Raw genomic sequence first — 11,058 nt, 5'->3', positions numbered from 1 at the left:
CCTTTGGCGAGAGCAGCGGGTCAGGGAGTGGGAAGGCGTCTGTCTGCGCCGGCTCGGCCCTCTTCCGGGCAGCCAATCGCGGATGAGACGCCGGGCGCGCGCACGCTCCTTGGAGTTTAACGGTCGCGTGAGGCCAATTTCTCGACCCTGACAAGACAGAGGCGAGGAGGCCAGGTAAGCGGTCACGGCTTCTGGGGAGCTGCGTGCCGCGGGGGCGGAGGACCGAGTCCTAGACGATCCCATCAGAGGGGACCCCTTTGGGCGCGGTGACAGGCTAGGGTGAGGGACGACAGCTGCCGTATAGCTAGCGGGATTCCTCTGGCGTGTGCGGGTCTGCTGGTGCGTGCGCCTTTTCTAGACTCGTGCCCTTGAGTGACATCAGCGAGGCCCAATCGGAGAGCGGCCTTTGCAAGGGGCGTGAGTGCTCCCCCCCACCCGCTTTTCCCCAGGGTAGTGGTACCCGGGCGTCCTTTGGAAATTGCAGCGGCAGTGAGTGGCTCTCTGTCATCCCTGCTGCCTTGTATCCTCTCGCCTCCGGTCTTGAACCGATAGCCGCCACCAGCGACTAGGGTCTGGCTTCAACACCTGAAACCACCTAGTACTAGTTCCTTTCAGCTTCCCCGCAAAGAGGAAGCTCTGTCAACTTTCAGATTGTTAATGCTACTCCATCGCTCCTGCCTCCGACCCAAAGGGTTGTAGGGTGAAGGACAGAGCATGCTTTTTTTTTGTTTTGGAAATTATATTTAAAAATATGTGTTCCTACATTCATCTTCTGTCAAGTTTATTTGGGGTCCACAATGGATTTCCCCTTTTCTCCTCGCCCTTCCCCTTGCCGGGAGATGAGCCATCGAGTTTCTAGACGTGTTTCTGTCTGTATCTTCGGCATCCGCATGACCTCAGTGGGGGTGGGGGACGGGGACGGTGAAAAGAGATGGAACTGTAGATCCACCTCTCTGGAGAACTTGTGGTCATTTGAATCCAGGTATTTTCTTTGCCAGTCCATTTAGTTAGGTCTGGTCATCCTTCGCCTCCGTGTCTGCCCTGGAGGGATTGCTTCCTTAAATCAATGACCCGATTGTGTTCTTTAAGCCCTGCAAAGTGAGAGTTGGGTGGAACAGGAATGTGAGAAGTTCTTCCGATGAGGTCTCTAACCTCATTTTATAAGCAGCATGGGTTTTTTTGTTTGTTGGTTTGTTTTGTTTTTGTTTTTGTTCCCCCCTTATCTTCTCTTCCCCCATCTTTTTAAAATCAATGGATTCTGGAAGGATGAGATATATGGTTGGGCTTATAACAGCAGCTTTATCTTTGTATATCCAAATTTAGTAAAATTTTAGTTAATTTGTGCAGAGTAAAAAGGCTCTGTAGTGAAAATTGTACATTCAGCCAATGTTAACAGTTAAATAGCCTTTAAGCACCAACTTCCAGTGGCTACATAAGTTAACAAAGACTTCTGCAGCTTAGGACTTACTAAAGAAGTGAACCAGGCCCGGAAGTATTCCATTTATTACATAATAGAAGTACACCTAGAACCTTGATTATTAAACACAAAATTCTGAAATACTGCCTGTGGGAGATAATGTGATTCTTACAAGCTACTTAAACCGACATATGGTTCCTATACATAACCTACATCCTGTTGAAAACATGTGATTTTGGGGTTTTAGAGAGAGAGAAAAAAAAGCTAATTCTAGAACTTTTCATCAGCCCAAGATGAAAAGTGACTACACCTCAGTGACCTCCCTTCTCCCCTTCTCAGTGCTTCAGACATAGTTTGCTTTCTGCCCTATGGATTTGCCAATGCTAGATGCTTCATATCAATAGGGTCAGAGAATAGTGGTCTTTTTTTTTATCTTTTTTTTTTTTTTTTGGTTTTTCGAGACAGGGTTTCTCTGTGGCTTTGGAGGCTGTCCTGGAACTAGCTCTGTAGACCAGGCTGGTCTTGAACTCACAGAGATCAGCCTGCCTCTGCCTCCTGAGTGCTGGGATTAAAGGTGTGTGCCACCAACGCCCGGCTTTTTTTTTTTTTTAATCTTGAAGACAGGGTTTCTCTGTATTGTTTTGGAGCCTGTCCTGGAATTCACTCTGTAGACCAGGTTGACCTCAAACTCAGAGATCCACCTGCCTCTGCCTCCCAAGTGCTGGGACTAAAGGCGTGTGCCACCATACCCAGCTGCTGTTTTTATTTTATTTTGGTTTTTTGAGACAGGGTTTCTCTGTATTGTTTTGGAGGCTATCCTGGAACTTGCTCTGTAGACCAGGCTGGCCTCGAACTCACAGAGATCCACCTGCCTCTGCCTCCCGAGTGCTGGGATTAAAGGCATGCGCCACCGTTTTTTTTTAAAAAAATATTTTATTTATTTATTATGTATACAATCTTCTGCCTGCATGCCAGCAGAGGGCATCAGATCTCATTCAAGGTGGTTGTGAGCCACCATGTGGTTGCAGGGAATTGAACTCAGGACCTTTGGAAGAATAGTCAGTGCTCTTAACTGCTGAGCCATCTCTCCAGCCCATGCTGTTCATATATATATATATATATATATATATATATATATATATATATATATGTATATATACACACACACACATATATATATATTTATTTATTTATTTAAATTCATTTTCTGTGCATTGGTGTGCAGGTGTCAGATCCCCTGGAACTGGAGTTACAGACAGTTGTGAGCTGCCACATGGATTCTGGGAATTAAACCCAGCCAGATCTTGTGGAAGAGCAGCCAGTGCTCTTAACTGCTGAGCCATCTCTCCAGCCCCTGGGCTGCTGTTCTTAATGTAGATGAATTTGAGAGGTTTCCAAAGCCATGAAAAGATAGTGGGTGAACTTAATGACCTTTTCAGTAGTTTCCCCCCCTTCATTTTCAGACTCTTTGGAAGTGTAGCAGACTTCACAGTTCTGAATGCCAGCTGCTGAGGATGCTGGTAGATGATGAAGCAGCTGAAGAGGACTTGGAAGCAGTCTCCTCCTTTGGGAGAAGCAAGAGTGTTTCCAGATGACAGAGCTTAACAATTTTTGTACGATATGGAGAATTTTGATTTGGTGGAAACTTTACAAAAAAGTTCATCTTCTGTAGATTCTGACGTCAGAAGTACTCCCCATTCTCTCCGGTTGAGCTTGTGTGCTAATAGGTAAGAATTGTTAGATACTGTGTCCCTCCCTCCCCCACAGGGTTTCTCAGTGTAATAATCCTGGCTGTCCTGGAACTTTGCTTTGTAGACCAGCTTGGCCTTGAACTCAGAGATCTACCTGCCTCTGCCTCTCAAGTGCTAGAATCAAAGGTGTGTGCCACCACACTCACCAGAGAGTCAGATAGCTTTAAATATAAAGATTTTTGACAAATTTGTGTATTATAACATTGTTCATTCTGTGCCTTCCTTGTGAGGAATTTTAAGATTGTATATTATCACATGGCATAAGGTAGTAAGAGAGAAAAATGTAAAAGCCTGAGAAATGACCCAGAAGGAATATCTGTTGCAGTTCTCTGTGTTGAAAGCTGAACTCTGGTCCACATTTTACCTTTTGTCTCTTTTGGTGGCCCCTCTGGAATCCACTTGTAGAAGAAATTCTCTTTAATGTTTGAATTGCCTGTGCCTTTTTCATGAATTTGTCATTGAACTTGTATCCCCTTTGTGACTGATATTTAAATCCACCATGTTGAAACTAGATCATTGTAACTCTGTAAAGTCCTTATGGACAACATGTATTTTAGAGTTTACTGTATTATTGCTCTTGAACTTTTATTGATTTTTTTTCTGGTCCTACCTTCGTTATTTTAATATTTTCATTTTTGTTGTGTGTATATGTATGTAAAACAAAGTAGGTCTACTCAGTAAGTAAATAAAATTGTCCAGGAACTGGGAATGTAGCTTCTTTGGTCGAATGCTTGTCTGGCATGCCAGAAGCCCCGGGTTCCGTTTCTTGCACAGCATAGATCAATAATCATGGCTCATGCCTGTAATTCTTGCACTTGGGAGGAAAAGGCAGGAAGAATAGCAGTTCAAGGTTATCCTCTCCTACATAGTGGATTTGATGCTAGCCTAGCATACATGTGGCTGAAAAAACAAAAAACAACAGTAAATGTGGAGAGAGATGGGTCAGGGGTTAAGAGCACAGGTTCTTCTTCTAAAGGACCTGGGTCCAATTCCCAGCACCACACATGGGAGCTAACAACTGTCTGTAACTCTAATTCCAGGGTATCTAACACCTTCATAAGGCATATATGTAGGCAAATACCAATACACACAAGATAAAAATACTTAGATTATTTTAAAAATCCCAAGAATTTGTTAAAAAAATAATTAAAATTCCCCTTTAACTACTAGACAGATTTAATATCCTGAGTTGTGCTTGAGGTGTTTATAAACAAATCTGAAGTCATTCCACATTTGGAAGTCCTCTGGAAAGTGTTAGTGTTCCATTATACACCACACAGGCTCAATAAATCCTGTCTATTGGCTGCTAATTGACTTGGCAGAACTTTCATTCAAAGACAATCTAGTGGTAAGCACAAGCTTATCACGTGAAATCTGAGGGTCTGGTTACTAGAATTGACTGTTCTGGGCAGCCAAGAGAGACTCCTTAGTGCACAATGGAGGACTGTTGTTAAAGTGGGCCAAATGATCCTCTAGAATAATTCAGAGAAGCTAGGACAGCTCCCTGTAGTTCTGCTGGGGCTTTGAGGTGTTCCCTCAGTGCTGGAGAAGGTCTCTGTGGTGTTCATAAAGAAGTGAGTGTGTCCTGTTGTCCTGTGTTCTCTTCCCTTTATGGTCAGAGTTTTCAAAGGAGGGGCCATTAGGAGGATTAGGTATCAGTGGTTGTACACTGCTCTGCTAGATTTTGAACTGCTGAATTATTCAACACTTCAGTTGAATGAAGAAAACCATTTGAATTATTTATGTTTCAACAGAAGTAATCCCCACCTTAGTACAAATGGGGTATCCTCTTTCTCAGGGAAGACCAGGCCACCTGTCATTCAAGGCACAGTTGAAGTCCTCACCGCTTTAGCACAAGAGCTGCAGAACAGTGGCCGGACCGACTCAGAACTTTGGAAGAACTGTGAGGTATCTAGTTTTGTTTTATTTGGGGGTTCTTGAAAAAAATTCCATTTAACTATTATAGAAATGGGACTCTTAGAAATTTATGTACAGAAAAGCATGATATTTAACCTTAGGGCTAAAGTCAAATGACCAAGCATATTAGCCAGGAACTGTTATCAAAGGAACAAGAGACAGGAGACAGGGGACACTGTGGCCGCAGTAGATGCAGGTTTGGATATTCCCTGTGAACTGAAGTCTTTGTTCTGAGCACCCTCAGATTGTTACAATTGTTTCTAATTACAATCTTCTAAGTGACTCCTCAAGTTGTCCTGGTTTTGAAAAACCTAAATCTGCTTTGCTTGGAGTATTTTGAATGCTCTGATGATAGATTAAGGCCTTTATCTGGTGCCTAACACATTCTTCTGATGTGTTGAGCTGCCTGCTTTTCATGGCAGTGATTTTTTTGGTTCATCTGTGATGGAACTTTAATTCTTATGAACATCTCACAGTTGAAGCTTGCTATGGAAGCTGGCGGTTGTGTTGTTGAAAACAAGCAGGGGGAAGAAAGGAAAACCACAGAAACAAACTTAGTCTAGACTGACACATATGAGGATGCTTACAAATTTTGTTTTGGAAAATAATATTCAAGATGGCCTTTTCTTAATTGTGTTTTTGTTTTTTGAGACAGGGTCTCATTATGTAGATCTGGCTGTCCTGGAACTCACTGTGTAGACCAGGCTGACTTTGGTCTCACAGAGATCTGCCTGACTCTGCCTCCCCAGTGCTGGGACTAAAGGTGTATGCTACCATGTCAGCCCTCTTTGCTTTTTAGACTATGTAAGAGGTTGCAATACTTCATAGAATTACAAACATAATCATCAAATTCTGAGCTGTAAGCCGGGCTTTGGTGGCGCACGCCTTTAATCCCAGCACTCGGGAGGCAGAGGCAGGCGGATCTCTGTGAGTTCGAGACCAGCCTGGACTACCAAGTGAGTTCCAGGACAGCTTCCAAAGCCACAGAGAAACCCTGTCTCAAAAAACCAAAAAAAAAAAAAATTCTGAGCTGTATATTTTGTTTAACATTAATTGTACTTTTAGAACTGTAACTTGTATTTTTAGAATATAAAATGGAAAGAAAGATTTCTTCACTTAAGAATTCAGTGGCACACACCTTTAATCCCAGCACTCAGGAGGCAGAGGCAGGCTGATCTCTGTGAGTTCGAGACCAGCCTGGTCTACAAAGAGCTAGTTCCAGGACAGCCTTCAAAGCCACAGAGAAACCCTGCCTTGAAGCCCCCCCCAAAAAAAAAAAAAAACAAACGAAAAAACAAGATATAGGATGGCCTGGTCTGGTGATGTAGCTCAGTGGCATGGTGCATGTTTAGCGGGCATGAAACCCTGGGTATAATCCAGCGTGGAGGAAAACAAGGTTAATTAACTGTTTTTCCTAAGTGTCTATTCATTTGCTTGTGATCAATAACATGTACGTAAGACCCAGAGCAACTACCACTGCACTGCTTATTTATGGCAACTTGTGTTTATTAGAGATTGTTACTCTAATACTCTGAATTAGCACCAGTGTCAGAGACAGACTGTATTTGTGGGTGTAATGATTTAAGAAAATGGTTGTGCCTGCATTTCCCTGTGGATGATTTCCTGCAGGCTGCACTGGTTCCAGGCTCATAGCCTGGTCGGGGTTCTCATTTACAGGCTCAGCCTCCGTGCTGAGTCAACGGAAGTCTGAGGAGGAAGGAGATGGGACTTTGTAAGCCTGCTTCTCCTTGTGTGTCTTCACTGATTTAACGTAGTGTTTTACTACATTTTGTGAATGCCCACCTGACTCTGAGGTTGACTACTCAGTGAAGAGCCTCCTGCTGCTCCTTCAGAAAGGGCAGTGTGCTCACTCTCTGGTCACTTCCCTAGGATTTCCTGGTTTTATTTAACATGCTTTCTAGTGTGCGAAAACAGTAGGAACCACCAATATTGTACTGTTTTAGGAACAGAAAGGCCAGGTGTTATGTAAGCCTTAGTCTGATGGTTTTCTCCAAATTTCTGGTTTTTACCTCCCTTCTGGAATAAGATTGTTTGGTTCCTGTCACTCAAAAGGGACTAATCTACTTTGCTAAGCACAAAATCTTCCTTATTCTGAGTGGACAGAGTGACAGTATCCTTAGTTTGCTTTACCTAGAACTTTTTAGCATTTTAGCACTTTAGATTACGTATACAGTAATAACAGTTATAGGATAAAAATCAATGTCCACAATTTATTGTCTCTTTGCCAGGTAATACACTAGATACTTGTTTGTAACACTCACTTTGGAGGCTTCTTTTTTTTTTTTTTTTTTTTTTTTTTTGGTTTTTCGAGACAGGGTTTCTCTGTGGCTGTCCTGGAACTCGCTTGGTAGTCCAGGCTGGTCTCAAACTCACAGAGATCCGCCTGCCTCTGCCTCCCGAGTGCTGGGATTAAAGGCATGCGCCACCAACGCCCGGCCTAGAGGCTTCTTTATAGCATTTTTTTAAAAGTAAAGCAGTTCATATTATTCTGAAGTGAAATTTACAGGTAAAATAACGTATTTGTACTAACTTTTAAAAATTAGTATAGATGGTGTTGTATGCCTTTAGTCCCAGCACTTGGGAGGTAGAGGCAGGCAGATCTGTGATAGTTCAAGGCCAGCCTGGTCTATACAGCAAGTTCCAGGACATCCAAAGCTATACAGAGAAACCCTGTTTTTTTTTTTTTTTTTAAAGTATAGGTAGCAGAGTGCTTGCTTATTATTCACCTAGGCTAATGTCAGTCTGCAGCCATGTATGCCCGTTAATGTGCATGGACATATACACACGTGGGCACATGCGAATACCCGTACCTGACTGTGATAGGAAGAAAATGGAAATTGTTTATAGCAAAACAGTATTATTATTACAATATGTACATGCTACATCTGTGTTCATAGCATGTCTGTGAAGTTCTCTGGTGTCTCTGCAGTTTATAGACTCCCTGTGAGGAGAGCAGCTAAAGAAGGAATGTACTATTGATACTCTGATGACCGAGATTAGAGTAATATTCTCTTATGTGCTAGGGACCAGGTTCATTTCTGAAATAGACTTCAGTTTGTTTGGGGCAATATGCACAAAACTGCACAAAAATAGTTACTATTTTTCTAATAAAAAACAGGCACAAGGTAAGAAAGAGAGAAACGCTTGGGATGGTGGGAGGAGGAGATGGTCTGGGGTTGTGGGTTGGGAGGATGGCAGTGCGTGTGAAGAGCTGGGCAGGGAGCTTCCAAATCTGCATGCCCAAAGATCAGGGAGAGGCTGGTGTGTGCTGAGCAGGAGGTACAGAGGTGGGGTGGGGTTGGGAGGAGTGTAGCAGCCAGGCAGTGCAGGGCAGTAGACAGTGATGGAGTGGGGAGCCTGGAAGGGTTAAATAGCAAAGCTGGCTTTCACGATGGCTCCTCACTGATACTATGTGTCACCTGCCTACCGAACAGGTAAGTACAGATTTAAGATGGGATTTGTCCTTCTGGAGAATGTGTGCCCCTGGTTTGCTTTGTGTCTCTAAGGGAAGTGCTTACTGCTCTTGGTAGTCAGGAGGAATCATGACCTTAATTCCCAGCACCCACATAGCAGCTCACAACTGCCTGTAACTCCAGTTCCAGGGAAGTCAGCACCTTCACACAGACATACATGCAGGCAAAACGCCATGTACATAAAATGAAAATAAATATTAAAAAGATTCCATCTGAAAATAAGGCACAGGTTATTAAAAATAAGACTTGCAGATTTACCCAGATTGCAGGTTACATTAAAAAAGATACTTTGTAGTGTTGCACTAAATATAAATTTTTAATTATTTAAACTGGCCTGTAAATTCCACACTAAAATAATAATTTGAAAAGAGTTTTTTCCCCCAGGTCTTGTGTCTGTACTCCCAGAACATAGGAGGCTAAGGCAGGAGGATTGCTGTGAGGTTGAGCCCAGACTGGGCTACAGAGTGAGACCTGTCTGAAAAAAATTGGACAAACAAGGGAGATGTTTCTCACTAGAGCATTTTCTTGTGATGTCTTAGGTTAAACTTACGTTCAGTGAAGATTCTTTGTGATTTCTTAGGCCAGGTGGTTGCAGCTGTTCAGTGTGGTTGAGCGACGGTGCCAGGAGCAGGTTGTCGCCCAGCAGGAGCAGTTCCACAGGCAGATCCAGGTGAGCTGCCTTGAGCACTGATGCTGTCTATTTGTGAGGTTTGCAGACAAAGCTGTTGGCGCATTCATTTTATTTATGAAGATAAGATCACATTAGAGTGATAGTGTGAAAGTGTGTAATGTACTTCTTTGCCCTGTTTGTTCTCAGCGCATCCAGGAGGAGATAAGGAAGTTAGTGAGACTGCAGCTCGGCAGTGCTCCCTGGCCTTCCTGCAGCAGCAGTTCTGCGAGCGAGCAGGCGTCCTTAGACAGCCAAATGGGCTTCTTTTCTGAAAACAGTGAAAGAAACGAGTCTGTTATCAGTTATCCAGAGTCTAAGGAACCCGAGACACAGCCAGAATCATCCACATCCCGTCCAGACTGCAATGTGGACAGTAGCTCAGTGAGTAGTGGCTACGGCACCTTCTGCGTCTTGGAGATGAACACTCACAAGGCTAAGGAGCCCATGGAGCCCACGGAGCCCGAGGCGGCTTCCCAGGGGCAGCACATACCCCCTGCGGTGCAGGCATATGCCCCTGTAGGTGGCACAGCAGCCATAAACTTTTTTGCACGGACCCCTGAAGAGCTTTGTGCATCTCTAAAGGAAGATGCCTCCACTTTTCCTGGTGAATTTGAACATAATTTTCTTGGTGAAAACAAGATTTCCGAAGTATACAGTGGAAAAGCAAATAGGTAAATAGAATTCCTGTAATTTGAAGGGGCTTCTACTTGTTTATTAATGACATTTAGAATGTAAATACTTCTTTTTATTTGTTCCACAGTAGAATAACAGGTATTTGGATGCAAATCAGTTTTACTCTAGCCTGGTGGTGGTGGCACATGCATTTAATCCCAGCACTCGGGAGGCAGAGGCAGGCGGATCTCTGTAAATTCAAGACCAGCCTGGTCTACAAGAGTTAGTTCCAGGACACTTCCAAAGCCACAGAGAAACCCTGTCTCAAAAAACCAAAAAAAAAAAAAGAAGAAAAAAATCAGGGTGCTGTTGTTTTTAGTTGAATTTCTGTCCTGCATGCTTCATAGAAGCCTGCTTACCCTGTTTTTCTTTAGTAGTCTATGAAATGTTTGCAGAGCCCAATGTACTTGCTGTCCTGCTTTAAGATTGTTAAATGTGGGGCTGGAGAGAGAGCTTGGCAGGTAAGAGCTCTGGCTGCTGTTTTACAGCACCTGAGTTCTGTTCCCAGCACACACATGGTGGCTAACAATTATAATTGCAGTTCTAGTTGATCTAACACCTTCTCCTAGCCCCCTTGGGCACTACACACATGTTTTTCGAGACAGGGTTTCTCTGTGGCTTTGGAGGCTGTCCTGGAACTAACTCTTATAGGCCAGGCTGGTCTCGAACTCACAAAGATCTGCCTGCCTCTGCCTCCCGAGTGCTGGGATTAAAGGCGTGTGCCACCAACGCCCGGCAAAAAAGACTCTAAACTTAAGCTGTGTATGGTGGTGCTTGAGAGGCAGAGAGGCAGGAGGATCTCCGAGTTGGAGCCTAGCCTGGTCTATAGAGTGAGTTCTAGGATATCTAGGAACATCTCCAAAAGACAAGAAAAAAACAGAATTCAGAAATATCCCAAAGTCAAAATAACAGCAACAAATCTTAGGAAATTTTGTGGTTTACTCTTAAGTTTTCATATATCTGAAATGTGTTTTAGGATGCCCTTGATTCCAGCAGAAGCAGGTGTATCTCTGTAAGTTCAAGGACAGCCTGGTTTATATAGCAAGTTCCAGTACAACCAGGGCTAATATAATAGAGAGACGCTGTCTCAAAAAGGAAAAGGAAAAGGAAAAGGAAGAAAGAGTTTGGAGAATCAGG

The 11,058-nt window shown here is 43.5% G+C and overlaps 1 protein-coding gene across 5 annotated transcripts in view; it reads left to right on the top strand.

The window, feature by feature from the left end:
* The first annotated feature begins 21 nt into the window (after positions 1–21).
* The window catches only part of Mphosph9 (M-phase phosphoprotein 9), a 65,187-nt gene continuing 54,150 nt past the window's right edge, over positions 22–11,058 (top strand). For 4 of the 5 annotated variants that reach the window (XM_013120932.3, XM_013120931.3, XM_013120930.3 and 1 more), the window contains exons 1-5: positions 23–174; positions 2,881–3,144; positions 4,923–5,076; positions 9,160–9,249; positions 9,397–9,920. In XM_013120932.3, coding sequence (XP_012976386.1) covers positions 3,038–3,144; positions 4,923–5,076; positions 9,160–9,249; positions 9,397–9,920 — 875 coding nt within the window. In that variant the 5' untranslated portion in view covers positions 23–174; positions 2,881–3,037. Of the gene's footprint in view, positions 175–2,880; positions 3,145–4,922; positions 5,077–9,159; positions 9,250–9,396; positions 9,921–11,058 lie in introns of all 5 variants that reach the window. The other variant, XM_040731162.1, reaches the window with a different exon arrangement.

The sequence above is a fragment of the Mesocricetus auratus genome, unplaced genomic scaffold, assembly GCF_017639785.1.
Source record: "Mesocricetus auratus isolate SY011 unplaced genomic scaffold, BCM_Maur_2.0 Super-Scaffold_100025, whole genome shotgun sequence".
NCBI lineage: Eukaryota > Metazoa > Chordata > Mammalia > Rodentia > Cricetidae > Mesocricetus > Mesocricetus auratus.
Note: the sequence above shows the minus strand (reverse complement) of the source record. Positions and strands in the feature narration are given on the sequence as shown.